The sequence below is a fragment of the Pyxicephalus adspersus genome, chromosome 4 (assembly GCF_032062135.1).
Source record: "Pyxicephalus adspersus chromosome 4, UCB_Pads_2.0, whole genome shotgun sequence".
NCBI classification, from domain to species: Eukaryota; Metazoa; Chordata; class Amphibia; order Anura; family Pyxicephalidae; genus Pyxicephalus; species Pyxicephalus adspersus.
In genome coordinates this window covers 89,194,955-89,218,347 of record NC_092861.1, presented here as the reverse complement: position 1 = coordinate 89,218,347, position 23,393 = coordinate 89,194,955, and the positions used below count along the sequence as shown (strand labels likewise).

The 23,393-nt window shown below is 36.1% G+C and overlaps 1 protein-coding gene across 1 annotated transcript; it reads right to left on the bottom strand.

The window, feature by feature from the left end:
- Positions 1–585: 585 nt before the first annotated feature.
- Positions 586–12,169, bottom strand: LOC140330095 (uncharacterized). The gene is made up of 6 exons (XM_072410435.1): positions 12,058–12,169; positions 5,868–6,102; positions 4,062–4,227; positions 2,201–3,076; positions 1,965–2,021; positions 586–1,299 (listed from the first exon to the last, which is right to left on the bottom strand). Exons 3-6 carry the CDS (start codon positions 4,219–4,221, stop codon positions 923–925), a joined length of 1,470 nt encoding a protein of 489 aa, XP_072266536.1. The 5' UTR covers positions 4,222–4,227; positions 5,868–6,102; positions 12,058–12,169; the 3' UTR covers positions 586–922.
- Positions 12,170–23,393: the final 11,224 nt, after the last annotated feature.

Genomic DNA, 23,393 nt, shown 5'->3' with positions numbered 1-23,393 from the left:
GGACAAAAACCCAATCAGTAGGGCTACAGTGCTGATTCGCTACCATGGACATGCTAATTGTCCATTCCCTGGTCGTGGGTGGTACTGGACCTGTAAATGGCACTTATTTTCACCATAGGAAAATTAAGTCTCCCGTCCTTCTATTTCGCAAAGCTGTGTACATAGACAAAATGGATAGACAGAAACACATTGCAAACCTTTTGCAAAAACAGCTCTCTTTTTTTTTATCCATCTGTGTATTTAACTGTTTGTATAGAGTTTACCTTTAATGCTTGTATAATATTGTTTATCCTGTTTAAATATATTGTTGACCTGTGTACCATAAATTCCAGTTTAGAAAAAACATATGATATGAAGATCATTACACACATTTGTTTTCAGAATACATTTTTTTCTTTGAAAAGAGGTGGTGTTCACTTCCAACTTTGTAATCTGCACAAATTAAAATTTGATACAAAGGAGAGATAAAAGGATCTTTTATGTATATTATAATACATTTTCAAAAACTATACTAGATTTGCCCTAAAGCAGCAGCATAAATGAAAAAATTGGGAAGAATAAATTACTATCATTTAAGCTTTATTTGTCCACATACTGTAGTTGGATTTGTGTCGGCTAGAAGGAGACTACAGAAATACAGACATGAATGTATAAAAAGCCAGGGACACACGATATGCTTTTGGTTTTGTGCCATAATCACAGAACAAGCTTTATTTCAGTTTGTGAATGTGATTGTTGTGATATATATAATACTCATTTATCTTGTGACATAGCATTATAGGATATATGAAGATATGCCTTTATTTAAAATATCTCCCTATTTGGAAGCCTGCATCATATTTCATATACAATATTTTTCAGATTATACACTTAATTGTACCTCTAGAAGTACAACGACAAAAAAGGAATATCTTGATATGATTTACAATTCACAAACAGTGAGGCGTTTTTGGTTACAGCTCTTATCATTCCATTGGCCGTCAGTGTACATTTCCACACACTTTTCTTGCCCTTTGCCATTTGGTTCATTCTTTTTCCAGCGGGTGAACATTGCAGGAAATCTATTGGAATAAAGGAAGATTCCAGGTAATGGTCCCTCCTTTAGGCCCAGGTATGCATATTGATTATACTTCTTTAAAAAGAACATGATGGCATTGTTCTCTGCTTCATTCTTTGGAGCGGCGATACGACCACCAATTGCTTGACATATGGCATGGGTGGTTTCAATTTTCTCATCCTTCCCGCTGCTGACTATTATTTTATTTCCCACCACTTGCATAAATCCTAGCAGCTTCAGCACTAAACAAAAAAAAAGACAATCCATTATTGAGAAAATTCACCTAAGTTTTAAACAAAATGTAGTACATTTCCCTCCCACAGAATTGTACTCTGATTACTTATGAGTATGTGAAAGCATCTATTACACTTCATCAGCCTTGTGTAAATACTTGTAGCTTACACAAGGTTTTCCTTTATTCTCATTGACAGGAAGAATATATATTTAGATTTTGTATTATATATATTTATGAAGAATATATATTTAGAATATATATTGATTGCAAATAACACATTAAAGAATTTAGTGAACTACTAATGTTATCAGGCAAACATTGAAACAAGGCTAAAATTAGGACACATTTTCAATTTCCTTTCATCTGAGTCATTTTTTATTATTTGCTGCTTTCATGGCACAACCAGACAACCTTATAGGGTCAGAAAATAGGCCTTAAGAGTGTGCTGAAGCCTGCCCTGTGAAAACTAACCCCCCCATCTTCCTGTGCTACCTGAATTTCTGCTGAGAATCATCCATGACCATTGTTTCTAAAAGTGGACTTAATATAGAATCATTAAGTCATAGTTATGAAAAAAAAGTTAGTCATCTGCTTTTACTTTTTGTACCACATACATACATGCTACAAATATAAAAATCTAAAAATATAAAAAGTGGATCTGTTTAAACACACCTGATTCCAGTCTGGTAACCCGACGGTTTAGATCTACCAGTTGAACATCGGCAGCACCTGTGAGAGAAAGTAAGTTTAATATTTTTTACTATGAATATCTCTACATACTAAACATCCAAAACTGCTGTATTCATTCACAAATAAGACATATATTGTGAAAAAACAAAAAAACAAAATGTCTACTATGAATTGTCAACCTAAAATTCCCAAGCTAGGTGAACTTGTTTTTTTCTTACCTAATCCTTGGATATCTGAGCCTACTTTAGGTAGTGATGGTACATCAAAGCCAAAGTTAGGCACACTTGGTATATTTCCAGCTAATCCTTGGATACCTGAGTTTGCTTTAGGTAGTGATGATGCACTGAGGTCCAAGCTAGGCGAACCAGGAAGTTTTTCAGCTAATTCTTGAAAACCAGGTACTTCAGGTAGTGATGGTGCACCAATATCCAAGCTTGGAAAACTTGGCTGTTCTTTTACTAATCCTTGGATTTCTGAGCCTGCATTAAGCAGTGATGTTGCATCAATGCCCAGGCTAGGCACACTTGAATTCTTTCCAGCTAATCCTTGGATATCTGGTACTTCTTTAGGCAGTGATGGTGCTCCAATGTCCAAACTAGGCACACTTGGCTTCTCTCCAGCAATTCCTTGGATATCTGAGACTGCTTTAGATAGTGAAGATGCACCAGTGCCCAAGCTAGGCAAACCTGGCTTGCCAATAGCTAATCCTTGGATATCCGAGACTGATTTAGGCAGTGACGGTGTATCAATGCCCAAGCTAGGCACACTTGGCTGTTTTCCGGCTAATTCTTTAATATCTGAGCCTACTTTAGGTAGGGATGGTATTCCAATATCCAAGCTAGGCACACTTGGAATTTTTTCAGCTAACTCTTGAATATCAGAAGCTGATTTCGGTAGTGATGGTGCACCAATGTCCAAGCTAGGCACACTTGGAATTTTTTCAGTTAACTCTTGAATATCAGAAGCTGATTTTGGTAGTGATGGTGCACCAATGTCCAAGCTAGGCACACTTGGAATTTTTTCCGCTAAATCTTGAATATTTGACTTGACATCAGGTAGTGATGGTGCACCATAGCCCAACAATTTCAGTAACCCTGGATGAAAATGAGATGAAACAAGAAAAGAAAGAAAGAATTGGATTTATTGCTATTTTTATCTGTAATATTACCTAGATCATGATGCTTTTTATGATAACAAGCAGAAAGAACATTATTCTTTATTTTTTCCAAACTATAGATTATGTATTTGTTGCATCTTTACTAGATAACCATCTAAAATATACTTCTAAGAAAGCTCAAATTGTTATTGAAAAGTTACCATAATTGTAGTCCAGTTTTACAATAGAAGGTTACCTCTGTATCAATGTGGTACTTTTTTTGGACAGCACTACCAGTCTCTGTACTTTTAGTAGTAATTAGTTTTATTCAGAACTTAAGTGACAGGTTATCTTGAAAGCTCACTCTACCACCCGAGCCAACACCTTCCCTATGCAGAGTGACGATGATCATTTCCCCCAGCTTTTATTTTCTCATTGCAGCCAATATCTGTGTAAGCCATGTTGTGGAGATGTCAATGAGTTATTGATACTATGTCCTATTTCATATGAGAGTGTTCTGTCTTTCAGGGCTCCAACAGAAGAATAAAATGGCGGGTAAAGACTGGCAAGTTCATTATGAGTGAATGAGGGAAGTTCTTCAGAACCTGTCACTTTGCCCTTCAATGGTAAGTGCAAGTGAAAACAACAAGCAATCAATCAAAACAGGACTGCAAACTGCCTAGGAATAATTTAAAAATTGGCCTGGTGTGGCCAACAGCAGCTTTGGCCTGTTTTGCACTTTGCAGTGAATTGTAGTACATTAAGTCTAAACTACTGGCAGATAAGAATAACAATTATCATATGAATGATGAAACCATGTGGGAGGAAGTGAAATGGAAATTCGCCTCTCTTTTCTACCATACAATTCATTGTAAATGTGGACTGATACTACAACATTTCAATATTAAGTTTGATCATATATACTAATTAAATTTCACTACTATGTTTTGGTTATACATTTTGGTATTTTTGAAAACAATTACCTTTTATCACCGATACATCTCTTTTTTCTACATTAACAACCCCATTTAGGTTTGCTTGAGCTGAAACATCCAGAAGGCAATTGGCTGGTGCTTGAGAAAGGCATGTCGCCAGATACACCAGAGCTGTGAACAGCAGAGATCTGTGAAAAAATTTCACCATGGCTGTCTGCAAAAAAAAAGGGTTCTATTGGTAGGTCCTCCACAATAAAGGCATACAACATGCAATATTATAACCACTTACATTTTGTCATATTGTAGGGTTAGTGATACAATATTTGAAAAATTTGCCTACCATTTAAAAGAAAAAAAAAAAATGCTGTGCTTTTAGTACCTGCCTATGTTACATGGAAATCTATACTCTGGAACTGCTAAGAAAAAAAACAGCAGGGCCGTGCATGTGCAATATGGGTTTTCTATTCATTTTTTTTAGAAAATCTATTGATCAATTGCTTGAGCATTGAGTTTTCGTGAAGGTGCTGTGTGTCAGTTAGAGATATCATGATGAAGTTCTTTGTGGATTGTGGGTAGGTGGGTACAATTTTAAATTAGATTATTAAAATTCCACAGATCTTTCCAAGCTATATTTGGTGTCCTGATTGGGAATTAAGCTTAAGCTGAAAACGAAATATTTAGATATACTTTGAACTGTTTTATCATTTATGGAGGGCCCTGCAGTTATTGGCTATAAACAGAATGTGTTTCATATCAGTTTTTAAACCCTACAACTTTTGATGATCTTTTTTTGATAGAGTAAGCACCTTTAATTCAAGTTATGGCAAATCTACCTCCTGTGCATATATAGCAATACAAACCTGACAAATGCTCAAGTTCCACCCTGCTCTATCCCAGATTTAAAAAATGGCTTTATTGCTTCAACTACAGAACATCATTGTTCCCTGAGATTTCTTACTTTATAGTAAGTAATTCATACTTTACTGCTGTCAAGTAATTGGATCCAACTCCAATCCTGGTTGTACACCACTAATAATACGACCAGTTTAAATATACATGGTTTGCAACTGCTTTTATCTTCTAATTTTATGCATTTTTTGACTAGTTATTGTTTTATTAGTTTTTCCTAGTTCCTACTTTCCCAGCCTCTCTAATATTACACATTGCCTATGCAGAATAGGAATGAGATTCGAATTTGACCACACAGTGAGTTCAACTCAAATTTCCACTGTTTGCAATTACTACAAACCCATGCAGAAATTCAAGTTAACAAACTCCAAAGTGGTTGGCAAGGTAACAACTGCCTCTCATTCGATATTTATCTTGCTAAGGGCAAAGCAGTATAGTTTTGTTGAAACTGCAAAACAAACCAATCCCATACACATATGCCCATCTCTAATGAGGAAAAGTTTCCAATTAGGCATCTATATTTATTACAGGAGGTTTTTTTTAGCTTAATTTGCTTAGTTTTAAAACGTATGTTATATTCAATAACATCCATAGTTTTCTTCCATATAACTTAAAAAATCTCATTTACTCTTCCATAGGTGTCTCATGTCTTTTTTTTTTTTTTTTTTACAGTTTTGCCATAAAACTAGTATTATGACTCTACCTACAAAGTAAAGGTAGAACAGCAATCAACACAAAAGTATTATTCAATGTATAACATGCTAAGAATAATTAAGGAATATAAATGTTCAATTTTAAAATAAGCAAGTAAGCAACACCTACAAAACATATTAGGGAGGCATACTAATTAACATAGTAAACACACAAATATATATGTATATATATAAATATATAATATATATAGTCAAAGCTTTGAACAATAAAAACAAAGAATGGACTACGTACCTCTGGGCAGTCAGAAGATAGTGTCCACTGGCTGTGTTCTCTCTCTTTTATATTGCTTTAAAACACTTAAAGTCCAATGTGATGTTACTTTATTTAAAAAATATTCCCCTTACTTGCACACTTGTTGTCCATAAGTGCAATAATTAATCTTCATAAATAACTAATGGATTTGCACAAGGAAGTGACCATTTGAATAAGAGCCATTTGACAGAACCAAGCTGTATTTTTCAAGTACCTGCAATGAGTAAAAAATGAACCAGTTAGTGCAATCTATGTCTGAATGGATCAGCATGTGACTCTATAACCTCATTTATGCACTTGAGGAAGGGGTTTGAATGAGTTGATATTATTTGTTCAGTATAATTGCAGAGGTAAAATGTTAGCAAATGATAAAAAAGTAGTTTATTTGAGTCATATGGCAAAAATTTCACAATTTTAATGATATTTTTTGTGATCTATGGGTCATAATCAGTTGAACCAAACTTAAAGAATAACTTCACATTGATTGCAGTTACGCTAACCTTGTTAAACTTCTGTACTGGCCTCAGGCTTATACACACTTTTTCCTGAACCAAAGTGATCTCCTTGGCACCACACAGGTTCTTGTAAAAAGTCAAAACAGTCACTGTATTTTTGTGCTCATTATGAATTTAGGTAAGTCCATAGAAATGGTGGATACCTTTGCATTTAGGATTGTTTTTAAGGTGCAATGTGACCATCATCCATGGTACAACGTCAGTCACATAGCATACACACAACAGAAGTTAGAAAGGCTGGAATATGTTCTTCATCATATCTGATTAGTAATGGGAGAACTTGAACCATGTAAGAACCATGAGGAGAAAGGTCCATAAAGGTAATGCTGTTAGTGCCATGACGATGAGTTGACAAGGCAATGGTAGAGGTGGAGGAATGGGAGTTTGATTAAACAAGCAGCTTCAGGTTTGTGGTTAACCACTACCCAAAGAATAAATCTGTGGCTTATTGTGTGAAGTGAGATGGTAGATAGAGATGGTCAGGGGAAGGGCGGTACAGATAAACTGGTATGTAAGTGGTAGGGGAGGAATCTTGGTGGGAGTGCTGGTGAAAGGAAGGGATGTACACAACTGACAGAACAGTGGTAGATAGAGATGAAAATGTGCTTGTTGATGGAGAATAATTTATAGAGAAAGATTATAGGGTCATGATGTACAGCTTAAAAGGTACTGGAGATGTAGGAAAAGTTGCTGAGGAAGCAGTTTCAGTTGTTTTACATGCCAGCAGGATCTGGCAAAGGAGTAAGATTTGAGATGGTCTTGGTTTTATTAGTTTAATTGGTTTTAATTTAGTTTATCCAGATGGGGGGGGGGGGGTGATAGGAGGTGTGTACAGGTGATGGAGAAGGTCTAAAAAATGTTGCTTGGTGGAGAACATGGGAAAATCATAAATCCCTAAATTTATGGCTTAAATTTAAAAGGTAGAACTAAACCAGTTCTTTGTATCCTTTTATTTATTTTCCTTTTTAACAATGAATGGTTGTGACTCAAAAAAGAAATATTAGCATGTTGACAGCAAAAACAATGGTGGGCTGCTCACTGCTTGCTGTAATATATGTGGAACTTGTAAATCTAGTACAATTAGTCCCAGGGACAGCAGCAAGCAATAAAACTGATGCATACTTTAGGCAGCACTTTAATGTTTAGAGCTGTATTGTAATGTATTGCACTATAGAAATACAAGTAATAATAATAATAACATTGCATACCCTGTGCTAGAATTACCTTGTCTGCGGTAGGTTCTAAATAACCTGTATGTGCAATAGGTTCCTACAGCAGTAGAAATCATCACTTCTTGCCCTTGAAAAATATTTAACTTTTTTAACTCATTTAACTTATTTACCTAAACAGTGAAACTTTGAATGAATATCAACATCCACGCAGCAACACTACCCAGTAACATGGTTTCTTTCAATCATTTTTATTAGTTTTCAACAGTACAAAATCGTATATAACAAAACATATATAACGAACAAGGGACACATACAAAAGGGCAAAAAAAGCAGAGGCTAAACCCCCGCATTTGCAAAAGAACATATAAACCAATATCAATATGGAATGGGGACAACTATAGGGGGGATCTGGGAAAAACCTGGGTAAAGCGAAGAGGGGGTGGGGGGATAAAAGGCCAAACTAAGCTTTTAAACCAGGTGAGGGGATATAGTAGATATTAGGGGACAAGGAGTATCGTATCGACCAATATTTTTCTCATAAAAAACAGAAAAAATATTAAAATTGCACCATAAGAGCTTCATTGTGGTTCTTTTTATCCTTCCAGGGTAACCCTGGATATACCACAAAGACCCCTGTTTGAATAACATATAGAGAACAGGGATATCCTTGGGGCAGGGGTAGGTATGGGCTTAGGGGTATGGGGGTGCCTGACTGGCCCAATATTCGCTTGCTCACCTAATCTGTAAGGTAGTACCACAAAATTTAATCTCTTCTGCGCCCTTATTCATCTGTAATCTTATGGCCAAAGTAATTTAAATTTGGGCGATTCTTTGAACCAGTCCCATACAGACCATGTTATCTTGTATTGCTCCATCTTCTGCAACCAATAATTCCATACGTTGGATCCGTTCCAATTCTGCAAGCCAGTCCCTCATGGATGGCGCTGTGGATTGTTTCCATTTTCTAGGGATAATTGTCCTAGCCGCAGTTAGAAAATGTCTAAGTATATCCCGTTTACTAGCTTTTATAGATCCAGGAAGGATAGACAGTAAGGATATTTTGCGTTTGGGACATTATTATATCAGAATCAGTCACTTTGTTATATAGGTCGGTGATCTGGTCCCAGAGTCTACGAATTTCCGGGCATTCCCACCAAATGTGTAACATAGTGCCCCGCTGAGTATGGCAACGCCAGCACTCCTCAGAGGAGGAGGGAGATATCTGGTGTGTATCTGTCGGGCATATATACCATCTGGATAAAATTTTATAGTTGGTCTCCTGGGCCTTACACTGGAGTGCCATTTGATGGGTCAATAAAAAAACCTTTTCCCATTCCAGAGGGGATATAGGGGACCCCAATTCTGTTTCCCAATATTTCGTGTATGTGGGAACTTTGTTAGTTGGTATTCTAGCCAGCATGTCATACAACTGGGAGATAACATGGTCTGGTCTGCTTGTAGCACTCAGTAAGGTTTCAAACGCTGTATGATTTCTGTGTATGGTGTGTGTGTTGAGAAATGTAGATAAAAATGATGAAAACTTGTTATATGACATCCACGCGGTCGGCTTCCTCTGTATCTCGGCGTCCAAAGACGAGAAGGGAGGTAGTCTCCCATTCTGCAATACACTGTAAACCTGCCTATTGTCCGGGGCCGTCCAAGATAAGAACTTACCGACCTTCAGTGCCAGGGGGAATGCTGGATTGTCGAATAGGGGAGTCATGGGTCCTCCAGTAACATGGTTTAATATATGTTAAATGGATATTCGAGAGTGTGGACAATTATTATTATTATTATTATTATTATTATTAATAATTTTAAGAATTATAATTAATGTTCCAGTGTTTACAGTCTTGGAAAACAAGCCTGACTCAATATAATCTGAAAATTCCGATTTAAAAAACACGATCAATGGTTAAAAAATTAGATTACTTTGAATCCTTGGACATGCTGCACTACAACTTTTTGAAATGCCACAAATCAATAATTAAAATGTCATGTTGTGTAATCTAAGCACTGATTTTCATAATTACTGAAATATCCTGAAACAAACACACGCACTTGCATTTTAAATGATTGCGGAAGCTGATATACCTTTGGGATTTGTCGTAAGTATTTAGTTGAATGTTTAGATTTAATAGGGAGTCGCAGAAGTCTGCTGGGAGCAATCCAATATTTTCTTTACATAGATTTTTCTCCCAGCAATGTTAGAAGACAGGCATGCACTTCAACAAGAGAATTGTTTCCCAAACTTTCTACTGCTGTCCAAAACTGAATTATGTTACAATGCTTGGCTGTCATCCATCCTGTCTATACTTTGTGGGTATGCTGCATAGATTCACATGCCTAGGGGCTTAGGAAGAGCCAATCATTTTCTGGAATGATTCTTCTCAAAGACATGCCAAAGCCTCATGACTTAAAAAACAGAGGAACAAAATCTTGAAAGTTATCTAACTTGTCATTTTCTAATATAATACTCTTTGTTATGTCTACAGTTATATTTTTCCTTTCCCTTGTAACACCATGACATGCAGTTATACTGATTTAATTAACATTTAAAGTAAACCTCTGTTTAGCCCAGAATAAGGAAACAGGTTGCTCCAATAAAATAAGAGGAACCACATGGGTATATCCTTTAACCCTTCAATGCAGCATTGTTTGCTAATTCTGGACTGCAGTTCAAAGATGACAGGACCTGAAAGAGAAACAATGGCTTCACAAGGCTCTGATAAGTAAAAATAAAGTGTGGCAGGTACATTCAAGCAGTGGAGAGTGTCAGCTATTAGGGTGTAAGGAAATTAGCAACAAAGTGTGCTGACCCTGCCATTTGTTTATAATAGAAATCAAATCAAGCAAAGCAATCAAAACTGAACACAAGTATAATGTAACAATGCCCTTTTCCCACAACCTCAAGATACCGTTACAAAACAAAATGTATAATTTATAAATTGAAATAGTTTAATGTGTTTTCAGCAAATTGGTGTGAGCTTCTAGAGTGTCTTGATTGCACGTTGTAACTGGAAGCACTCACCTAATCTTTAAATATAAAATGTACATGAGCAAAAACAAATATCAATTTGCAGGAAGGGCTTGGATTATAACAAAGGCCCAGCAATTTTATGTAATCCATTTACAATGACAAGATATAATTATTTGCAATTATGGAAATGATATATTTTAGTCTTTTCTCATGGTTTAAATGAGTCAATTTACTAATAAAACAGTTTGTAAAATCAGTAATTGTAAAAGTGTTGGTTCTATGTGTTTACTTTTGCTTGCTTTAGAAATTCCTAAATTAGATTGTAAGCTCTTCGGGGCAGGGTCCTCTCCTCCTGTATCACTGTCTGTGCTCTACGTAATATGTTGGCGCTATATAAATCCTGTCTAATATTAAATATACATTGTTTAAATCGATAATTATTTTCAATGTGGATACATGATCTCCTTTGCATTGTCCACTGTTCATGGACAATTTGAGGGCTTGTCATTGGGAAAGTTAAGTGACCTCTCTTACATCTGTTACCTCAATTGGCTAAATCATTATCGCCACATCGCAAAATTAGAGATAACAACCAACAAGGCAATAGATGATCCATTATTTATATACATAAAACCATCATTCATTATACAAAGATAAAAGACTTGACAACAATTTGACAACAATTTCTACTTCCCAATTGCACCCTTTTTCATAGAGGTCTCATTCAAATCAGTTGTTAAGATTCAACGTGTTTTGCCGGAAAAAAAGAGCAATTCAGGGTATTTGACAATTCATAAAATACAAATTCATATATAATGTATACTATAGATTAATCTCAAAATCATCAGTAAACACATCATTTACTTACATAAAAATTGAACATTTCATAATAGATTGTCCGGTGGAGTTCTCTCAAGAAATAGCTAAAAGGGGACAACTCACATGTAAATAGATCTAGGTATATGTCCTCTCTAAATTATATGGATTAGGAATAAACAAATACATTTCAATACACAATATGATTTAAACTAATATTCATTACACCAGTGCCTCAATTAAAATAAGTGAAATCCATCTATTTACAATTTCCCAAAATAATGCTCAGTGGGCGTACATCTCTATCCAATATAACCCAATCTCATTAATAATATTAAAATAATAATAAAACCTAAAATTAAATTATATATATAATTCTGCTTTACCTAAACTAAAATGTGCAAATAGAGATAATGGATTTACAATAGCAATGCTGAATTTTATATCCTTCCTATTAAAAAGAAAAATGGAGCCTCCTCGAAGAACGCTGGTAAAAATGACAGGAAACTGGAAGAGACAAAATTATCTGCAATCTAGTATCTTGATATTGCTCGGCCTGTCAGATAATAATTTCTTCTTTTCACTGTCCTATAAATGCCATACGGGGGAGCTATAGAAGGCAAAACACAACTCCAGGAGGAAACATTCAAAAACACAATTTCCACGAGGCAGAGAATAACCCTGACCTTGCTTAGGCCCCAGCAGTCTCAAAGCGTTGTCCATTGTGTGGAAACAGCTGACTTCTGCACAGGAAACCATCATTGTTGATAGTAAATTGTATTCAAACCCAGACAGGCCTCATCATCTACCTAGCTAGGACAGCACTGGCTCCAGGGTTTATTAATAACTTTTCCAGGAGCAGCAGAACATTTCTAAAATTGGTGAAAAACTTTTACTCCTTATAAAGGCTATAAACTGTTCCATCAAATATATAATGCAGAATGTAATGAAAACTGTTATAAAAATTGATTTTGTAGCCTTTATACCAATGAAGTTTACTTCTAATGCATATAAAAAGTTATGCATTTTATTTAATAAAGACACACAGTACACATAAATGCTAGACATGAGCTGCATTTAGTTTTATAACTATTGACCACAGTATATATTTTATGACTTTGATTATTAAGTCATTATCCTCATGTCAGCTAAATTTGCATTCATTTTTTTCTTTGTGTAACTTAGCATTTGTTTATCTGTTAAAGGAATTTACTACTTCTTAAACTGGTCAACATCTTAATACATATACACATTTTGTTTCTTTACTATAAGCAGTCCTAATCATATTAAAAATAATTAATCTTATTTGAAGTTTGCAGGTTTATAAAGAATATGATTATGTGATCAGTACTGAGTGTACCTAGAGCTCCCCTACTTCATATTTCTGAAGTGGAACAAGATTTCATCAAATAAAGTACAGTCTAGGAAATTTAGGTTTGGATGCCTATTCAAATGAGAGCGTTGATGCACTTATGGAACAAACTTTAATTCTACAGCTGACAACCAGTGACCGTGCCATTCTGTTGTCTGGAAATAAGTGCAATGACAGCGGTGGTGAACAATAAAAGTGAAGAAAACATAATGTACTTTTTATAGTAAACTTGTTTTATACCTGGATGATGTAATTAACAGTTGGCTTATAATTGTGTTGGGATTATTTATTAACATAATGCAGAGAATACTGAACTCCTGTTTAACCAGTTTATCTCTTGCACTTGGATCAGAGCAATGTATATACTTCTGCAATAGAAATGTTTTTTTATCACTATCACTAGTTATGATATTAAAGTAACACGTCTCATTTTTTAAGGATTTCTTTTGATCCTATTTTCATGCAAATATTAGACAAAAAATTCAGCCTTGAAAGGGTTAGTTTAACCCTTTTTAAAAGGGTTATGAATAGTGTTGATGTTTGAATTCCGGTTGTCCTTATATTCCACCCGAATATGGCTGTTTCAATTCGGATAGACCCGACTCGAAAAACACAGGATTCGACTTTGCAAATTCGTGTAAAAAAATTTGTTAAAAAAAGGCTTTAATATTAAAGTAATTTATTGAATGTGGATGAATATTATTATTATTATTATTAAACAGGATTTATATAGCGCCAACATATTACGCAGCGCTGTACATTAAATAGGGATTGCAAATGACAGACTAATACAGACAGTGATACAGGAGGAGAGAACCCTGCCCCGAAGAGCTTACAATCTAGTAGGTGGGGGAATTTCACACACAATAGGATGGGAGATATGTAGTGGTGGGAAGTAGTGATGGTTTCAAAAAACAGAAGAAGACAGGTAGGCAAGTTTGAAAAAATGGGTTTTGAGCGCTTCTTTAAATGAGCAGAAAGTAGGAGCAAGCCGAATAGGACAAGGAAGACCATTCCAGAGAGTCGGGGCAGCTCATGAGAATTACTATTCAAGAACAGATACTAAAGTTACGCTAGGGCTGCAAGAGCAATCAGGCAAGCAGAGCTGATTGCTTTTGCAATTCTATACAGTCCTGAAAAAAACCCAAATCTACCCCCTATTGACTTTAATGGTGCTCGAATTTGATGTTTGATGACCCGAACAATAGCCCCCTATTTGATCGAATAGCTGTCGAATCAAATAGTGAGATATTCAACACTAGTTGTGAATCCCTGCCTACCCTGAGGATAAATGACAGGTAAGGAGAAGCATACTGGATGTCCCAGATCCCCCTGAGTACAGTATTATCAATGTATTAGCACCTGTGGTATGTCATGTGTCACGGTTCTAATGACATCATGTGTCACTGCACCAGCACATATGATGTCACCATGCTAGTGTTGTCACTGCACCCAGTAAAAGTGTTAGATGTTAGGGTTCTCGGTGCTGGTGGTGCTGCATGTTACTACCCTGGTAAATATCATCCCCTTGTTCACCAATGATGTCATGTGTCACTGAAACCACTAATTGATGATGAAGATGATGATGAGTTTTACTTAGTGATGCCATGTCTCACTGCCCCCATTATTAATGTGTTGTTTTTGTGTTTGGGTGATGGTAAGGGTAAAGATAGGCATAGATCTAACTTAACCATGGCCTTTTAAGACATACCAATATATAGGTAATTAGTCATACCCAGGTCATCGCATGTATTCTCTACACCAAGCTGTCTCTTCTTCAGAAGTTCCAGAATTCTGAGAAATGTGCTTCTTGAGATAAAAGCATTTCTATCCTATTGTTCACGGGTCACATGACAGTGTCATGCATATCACACGACTCTTCTGCTAAGCCTATTTACATTGCAGGAGGAGAGGAATGACCAGGACCAGAGCACTGTCCTTCTTTTTTCCCAGGGTGGGGGTGTCCATCAAAAGCTTGGCAGTGGACTCAGGGCCAGGTGATTGATTCTAGTTATGCCTATTTGTCAGGAAAGACACATCTGGTGTAGTCATATAACTGGACCTGATAACTGTTTAATTGTTGTGGAACACTTCATAAGATGCATATGTTATAGTCATACTGCCACAGTTTTCTTCATGGGGTAGAACAGGAATGTGTTTTATAACTTTATAATAAGGTGCACGAAGGTGTTTTAGTCAATTACCGTGTGTAGTAATTTTACATACCGCATATTTTTTGTGTTGTAATATGACATTTTTGTTTAGTCTGACTTTGCATGTGATGTACTAATGCAAACATTCCTTTTTTGCAGCGTACATTTAAACTTCTAAAAGTTGCATGGATACCTCAATGGAAAAACGATCAAAGTTCAGTCTTACTTTATGTATGTGTCTTCTTTGCCTTCATACATTGTCCATATATTAATAATACATAAACACACTGGAAAGCTTATGCCTGTATTATTATTAATACCTGCCAGATGTTTTACAGGTCATTACAAATGGTGAGGAATTAACGCAGTATTTTTGAATCATGTCTAGCTAATTGTCATTAAAGAATATTTTTTTTTTCCCTAATACAATTCTAGAACAAAGAAGCCTTATGTCTTGGCACACACTAGCCTGCAGGCCAAACATGTTATGTAACAATGGAACATTAATTAAAATATCTAACGTACAAGATGTTTTATACAGTAATTGTAAAACACTTTTTTAGGATTAACATATCCTAGTTGGAATTTGAATTTGATGATTTAAACATTTGTCATATTTTCTACAAACATGTCATATATCTACAAAAAAAGACAATAATACCATTATACAGTATTGTTTAAGGATAACCAAAATGATGTCATTTAGTAACCTCACACCAAGAGTTTAGATCAAAAGAAAATAAAAAAGTGATATATAAAATGTAGCTAAAAGTTTTCAGAATGTAGAGATCCATCTTTACTTTGATTATTACCATTAAAAAAAAAGGTTATCTAACCCCCCCCCCCCTTATCCAGCAACTCTCCCTCTCTGCATATGCTTTTGCAAATATATGTTTCAGCTAATTTCAATCTTTTACCACCTACTAGCATAGAAACAATGCAGTTATTATCTTCTGTAACATCTTCTGCAAACCAGTAACCAGTAACATCATCTGCAAAAGGCAGCCTGTGGTTTTAGTTTACCAAGGGTTTGGTTTTAATTTTAATGCCAAGGGTTAAAGTGTGTTGGATTGATCTAATATTTATATAAAAATGACCAAGGAAATCACATAAGCTAAGTATAAATGTAAGGTTCCCTTTTTTCTTAGATTGTTAAACCTGTTTTTAGCAATAAACAAGCCATCAAAATAAAATTGTAAGTGTTCTGTTTCAATAAGTTTGAAAAGATACACCTGGTTAGCATCTGTGATTTGTCTGTAAGTCTAAAATATTCCTTTTGCCAAATTTGTCATGTTAAAGGAAATTCAAGGGGAGTCCAGCAGAATGGGTTGGAAGATTTCTATCTGATGTCCCACTTGTACTTAAATGATAGAGACCGAATGTCTAGTCAGGCTGTTGTCTTGTCTTCCTACCTAAACAAACAGAGGAAATCTATAGCATAAAACACACGCAGCTACCTTCGTAAAAAGCTTGGGCTAAGCCAAGCAGCAAAATGTTCCAACTAAGAAAATGGAACTAACCTACTGCATTGTATTTCAGGGCCCACTTCCCTTGTGGTCTTTGATGCTCAGGAAGGAACAACCCACTTGGGCCTGAAACACAAAAGAACTGCTCAGCCTGCTAGATGTTATCAGGCCTTCCCTTGCATCAGAAACAGCATTCAGTTATGCCTGCTAAGAATGACTTATTGTTTCATGGACTGACTGGCTCCTTTAGTGAAATTCCTAGCAAGTAGTTCAAGGAAGGTAGGAGGGAATTTTGATGTCATTTAGTCACAAAGATCGTCAGCTGAAAAGAATAAAATGACCAAATAAAACAAATATGCTGTTGTGATTTTCTTTGTCATTATTGTATTTCGTAGTTTCTATATTCATAATTGTTACACCAAGCAACACAAATATTTGATTTTTGTTCTTTCCTATAAAGAAGAACATTAGGCAACATTATAATATTGTTTGAACAAATGATTTATTTCTGTCACGCCATTTTTTATGGTCTTTACTATCCACATTTGGAATGCTTATAGATAGTTTCCTTTAGAAATGTAAGCAATTATAAAACATCAGTGGTGCCTGTGGTTATGTGCAGGCAATAACTGGTTGCTATTGTTCTTAGTGGTACACATATATTTGGACAAAGACATCAGTATGTTTTCCTCTATTTAAAGTATATATGAATGGCCCAAACTTTAGTTTTATATAGAGTAGTAAAAGGTTGAAACCTCTTCTATTTGTTTAAACTTTTTTCCTTCTGTCCAAGAGATGCAACAAGAAGTTAGTTGAGGTATACATTTCTACATATAAGGCACAGATAAGGTTTTGCCTATGGATACATTGTTTTTTTTTTTTAATTCCTAAAGATACTCTGCACATTAAACAAATCCTTATACAAAATTCTCAAGGTTCATAGTAGCCTGTTTTTCTTCTGTTCTGCACTTAGTACATGGCTCAGACACACAGCAATAATATATATATATATTTATTTATTTATATTTAGGTTATCTGTTTGTGTGGCAGTGCATCACATTAGAGGCATATCTAGTGTCCCTTGCACCTTTGGAAGAAGCTGTGTAGATACTAACCCCAGGAACTTGACTACTGCAGCTCAGATGTCCAGCTGCTTTGTTCCATCCACCCCAACTTTCTGATTCAGCACCCCAATCAATTAGGAGACATGTAATGCGGAACCAATGACCACATAGCCTGTTTTTTTGAACATACAACAATTCTTCAACACATTTTGTAACATAAAGTAAAGGAGCTTAATGCAAATAAAACCAGGTTCTCAGGTTCATTCATCCACTATACCACCTGAGGTCTGCTACCCAATGAACTTTTTTGCTCCTAGCAGCACCTCACCAGCTCTGGAACGATTAATATTCTAGCAGACCCTTATCTACATACATTGATGTTTATACAGCCCCTGTATCTAATAGCGTATGTGTATTGTCACTCAGAGTGGGTTTTCTCTAGGTAATTTGGTTTTATACTAAATAATACTAGAAGGGTAAATTGGCTTTGGATCATATTAGAGGCATATGGCAGCGAGATTAGTTTGCAAGCACCTCTGATGGACAGTTAGTAACATGACAAAAGTGCTGCATAATATGTCAACACTATATAAATATATAATATTAATAGTAATAATAATACAACTTGAGCTTCTCTGTGCCAAAATATATCAACTCCACCTACTAGGTATTTTCTGAGACCTTATCTGCTGTTTGACCTCTTAGCAAAAGTCCCAGTCGGGATTAGCTGTTCTTGTAGGCAAGGGAAGTATCATTTACTGAGTCCTTTGAAACACTTTACATTCCCTTTCTCTATTTACTAACCTAATTTTAGATATCAATCCATAATATGTAAGCTCAAATTTATTTTGTTTGTGTATCTCTGTGGAACATTGCTTTTCAAGTGTAAAAGACAGATCTATTCTGTGTAGTTAGGTGTTATGTGTATGAAGACTCATATAATAGATAAGTATTACTATTGCTGTTGTTAGAAAAACTATTTTACTTTAGAGTCTTACCCTAAAGCCTCTTACTTAAGAGTCTTACCCTAAAGCTGCATACACACATGTAATTTTAGTCGTTGGAAAGGATCTTACACGATCCTTTCCAACAACTAGCAGCACTGCACGATGCATGAATGAGCTCTGTACATACAGCACCATTCTGATCTATGGAGAGGGGAGGGGGAGAACGACGGAGCGGCACCCTGCTGCACGCTCTCTCCCTTACCTTGCATTTGGATCGTTAGTTGCCCATCGTCCGTGGATTCCGGGACGGGCGTTCGGACGATGGACGACTGGCGCTGTACACACGCCAGATTCTCGCCCGATATCGTCCCTGAGCTGATTATCGGGCGAGAACCGTTTGACATGTGTAGCTTTAGACACATGGGTTCCCTGTTAAATTGGTATATTTTGTGAAGAATTTTAAAGTAACATCCAACTAGGCACAGATTGTTCTAGGCAATGTAACTGACACTAAAACAAACTAAGGTTCAGCTCAAATTGGTCTTTGTATATGTGTTGTAAGATGAGTTTTGCTTTTCCATACTGGTCCAATGCAGGCCAGAAGGATGTCAACTATAGTTGAAATGCATCAATCTTGAAGTATCTCAAACTAGTGCCTTTGACAAATTTTATATGTATCACTTTTTGAGGAGTGAATAATTTCACATGCAATGATTATCTTTATTAATAACAATTTTACGGTAAGCACTGTAGTTAAATGGAGCAAGGATTGCGACCAATTTACTAAAATAATATAGGATGTTCACTTACCAAACTGAAATAGCCGCTTGCAAAGGGTATCACCATTCAATGATGTGCCAGTACATTAAGTAATGGGAATGGGGTAAGATTAGGTTAGGAATGATGGAGAAAATGGTCACCTTCTGCAGGCAGAAAGTGATCCAGTGTGAAAGTGAGTGACCGAAAATATTATGGAAGCTTTAAATATTGTCCTTTTATATTGCAGTAAATTTCTAATATACCATGCATTGGTGTATGTGTGATTAGGGTTCATCAAACAAATAATGATTTTATTCTGTGCTTGGTACGTGTCTGTTTAGCCATCTAACTGAAATTTATATTTAGGGGTAAAAAAGTTGTTTCTAAGTTTATAGAAATGAAAAAAAATGTCCACTTTATTCCAGAAAATCTGAAGGTACAGCAATATATTTTATCCTGGGATTATGTTTACTATCTACTACTATCAGATTATCACCATAAAACTGCTTTAGGACTAATAGAGTTGGACTTCAACAATATTAGTGTATACATATAAAGGAATATTTGTTACTTGCTGCACTACAGAGTCAAAACACATAAATCCACAAACAAAACAACCATTTCACACCCTTCTTTAAAGTATAAATAGGTCCTGTTAGTGCTTAATAAGATGTGTAATTGTTGCATGTATAAATATAACAGGAGTGGTAACAATTGTCATTGGGCGGAACATTGGTCACGTTAAAAGTTTAATTGCTTTGAATTTGTCTTTCCTCGCCCATGTGGCTTGCCTAGGTGTGGTGACACAGTCCCACTATTTTTATTAATCACATGTATCCATCACTTATAAAGGAACCTTGACCAGGTCGTAAAGTATTAAAGTAGTAATAAACTCTCCACTTTGTTTTGTTTACTATACTCAAATCAATCTAGGAAACATTCACTTTTTAATATTTCAGAGATTTCAGAGTTTGAAAGCACTGAGCACCTCACAGAAAGGTCACACGACCAGCTTTTTTTAGTACATGTTCCATTGTCCTTGGGGCTGTCTAAAGAAAGCTCATCTGTCTGTCCTTACACTGGAAGCTGCTGTTGATCAACTGAGGAGCACAGGAGTGGAGTGACATTTTCGGTTGTGGGCTTTCCTGTACCGCAAGTACCAAGAAAGATGTTTGTGGGTAAAAAATAACTTTGCAAAGAATATGTGCTAGGAAATAAACTAGATTTGTGCTGGCAAATGATTGAATGGCTAAACTCAGCAGAACTATACCTCCTGATTGAAGACTTGTAAGATTTTATCAAAAATTTCCTAAAAAGTCTGTCAGGCTTGTCAGAAAGGTAGTGGATGAAGATGGTCGATACTTGATATTAGTTGGAACAGTAAATGACGCCAAGGTGACATCGGTGTCCTACTATGCTCCCAATGATAATCAGTTGCATTTTGTGTAAATGTAAATGTGCAAGGCTATTTGATGATGCGTGGTTCCACTAATACCAAGTATATACAAGAAAAAAATATCTATGGATTCTGTTGTATCAAACAAATTGCTGGATCTGGTGAGATCTGAAATGTTCTCAGATATGTGGAGGGAACTACATCCTAAAGAAATGGAGTACACATATTTTTCCCATCCTCACCAACTATTTACCCGCATAGAGCACATTTTAATACATCAAAAAGCATTGCCTTTGGTTTTATCTTGTGATATTTTGGCGATCTCATGGTCAGACCATGACGCAGTTTGGGCTATGTTGTCTTCCTTTTTCCTTAAGCCTGATATGTTTAGATAGTCACTTAATGACTCTTTGCTCAGTAATCCTGAGGTGGACAAAAATTACATGGGATTTGGGTTGAGTACTTTTCTTTAACCCAACAACCTATGACATCACCTGTTATGCTATGGGTGGCGCATAAGATGGTGGTAAGGGGACAACTCATACAGATAGCCTCACAGATCAAAAAGAAACATAGGACAAAGGTAATGGAGTTAGAATCTAAATATGAAAAGCTGAGAACGCAATACAAAACATCATTAAATACGGGTATAAGATGTCAAATGGAGGGTGTCCGTACACAATTGAAAGAAGGGTATAAGATGACAAATGGAGGGTGTCCGTACACAATTGAATCTTTGCACAGCATCCATAGCTGAGAAAACGTTGAGATAGTCAAATAATACATTTTATAGATATAGTATTAAAATGCATACATTTTTGGCAAATAGGCTGAGGTACTCGGAAAGACGCCCAAACACCTATAGACTTAGGCTAAATGGGATTGGACCCACTAGTAATCCAACGCATATGTTGCAGGAATTTTATGAACATCTACAAAAACTGTACCAAACTCCTCATTCTTTCAATAAGAGAGCTTTGGAAACATTCTTTTAGTCTATAAATCTTCCAAAAGTTATCGCTAATAGACTAGAAATGATGGAAGCCCCTATTACTTTGTTGGAAGTGACTAAAGCTATTGGGGATCTTAAACCCAATAGGAGACCAGGGTTTACGGCAGTGTATTATAAAAAATATCAGCAAATACTGGGACCTTACCTGGTCGAGATATTTAATGGGATTTTGAAGGGGGAAGCACTTGATTCGAGTATGTTTGAAGCAGCCATTTGTATGTTACCAAAACCCTCTACTGACAAATGAATTGGTCTAACTACAGGCCGATTTCTCTTCTTAATCTGGATGCAAAGATTTTGGTAACAATCTTGGCATCAGGATTGGAAGATAGTTTGGGCGACCTAGTGTCGGCTGATCAAACGGGTTTTATACCCAGATGACAAGCGGGAGATAGCACACAGAGGATATTGCATTTAATTCAACAAGCTAAACAAAATAAGACATCAGCTTTTTTGCTGAGTTTGGATTTAGGTAAAGGATTTGACTCAGTGTTATGGCTTTATGTTATATCATTGTTAAACAAATGGGGCTTTGGAGAGAACTTTTTTAAATGGGTTTCCTCACTGTATGACTCCCCTAAGGCATTTATACAATATATGGGCTATCGTTCAGAACCATTTTCTATAGGCAGGGGCACCAGGCAGGGTTGCCCACTGTCGCCATTGCTTTTTGCATTGGCAGTAGAACCTCTGACTATAGCTATTCGAAATCATGTTGACATTCGGGGTATAGAAATTAATGGGGAACAACATAAACTCTGCCTTTCTCCTTAGTTGGGCGAATCCCATGGTAACTTTGTCCAATTTGATGAAGGTAATGGAAGGTTTTCAGGCATTCTCGGGGCTGTAGTTAAATAAATCAAAATGTAAGGCTCCTAACATTAACCTATCAATAGAACTGGTAAAACTGCTTAAAGAATCCTTTCCCTTTCAATAGGAGTTAAAAAGACTTAGCTATATGGGTATATATATTCCCCCATCATATGATCTTTTGTATAGCGTTAATATCCCTGACTTGATGAAACACCTGATTTTTAGAAACATGGAAACGCTATCAAATCTCATGGTTGGGCCGTATAGCTTCCATAAAGTAGTCCTGGTTACCAACATTCTTATATCCTATGAGAGTTCTTCCATTAGCTATGCCTAATCATGTATTAAAAATGCTACAAAGTAAAATGTTAGAAATATATTTGGGGGGCAAAGCGCCCACGAGTCTCTAGGCATACTTTATATCGATCTAGGAACTTGGGCGGCTTAAACTTGAGTTTATATTATAAAGCTGCCGAAGTTACTCCATTGTTACAATATCATACCCAAAGAAATATTCCTAAATGGGTTTCCATTGGGAAAACAGTGGTGGCACCAATTTCAGTAGAAACATTACTTTGGATTCCAGAGGTACAACGGCGCCACATTACCAACCCAATACTGAGACATACATTAAAAATATGGGATTCTAATAAATATACGGGGGGCCTTATGTCTGGTCATAGCCCAGTAAGTTCTATAAGTGGAAGTCCGTTGTTTCCTCCTGGTCTGGAGGAACCAAGGCTTGATGGGTAGAAAAGGACCTATTTAGAATTTGTCATTTTACTAACTTGGCAGGGATTCTTTCTTTTAGTGAGATTAGAGAAATCTATGAAGCCCCACCTGAGGAACTCTTTAGGTATCTCCAGATCAGGCATTTTATACAAACTAGGCTGAGATTAGCTGTTGGAATTAATAATATGACGTGGTTTGAGAGACTGTGTGTACAGAATGTAAAGGTAAAAGGAGTTTTATCGGCTCTGTATAATACTTTAGTTCAGACATATGGCTATACCATCTTATATATCCAAATGGGAGGCAGA

Coding starts and splice junctions, on each gene's coding strand:
- LOC140330095 (XM_072410435.1), bottom strand. CDS start 4,221: ATGGTGAAATTTTTTCACAGATCTCTGCTGTTCACAGCTCTGGTGTAT. Junction 2,022..2,200: donor CTCAGATATCCAAGGATTAG/GTAAGAAAAAAA, acceptor TTTCTCTCACAG/GTGCTGCCGATGTTCAACTG. Junction 1,300..1,964: donor GGTTACCAGACTGGAATCAG/GTGTGTTTAAAC, acceptor TTTTTTGTTTAG/TGCTGAAGCTGCTAGGATTT.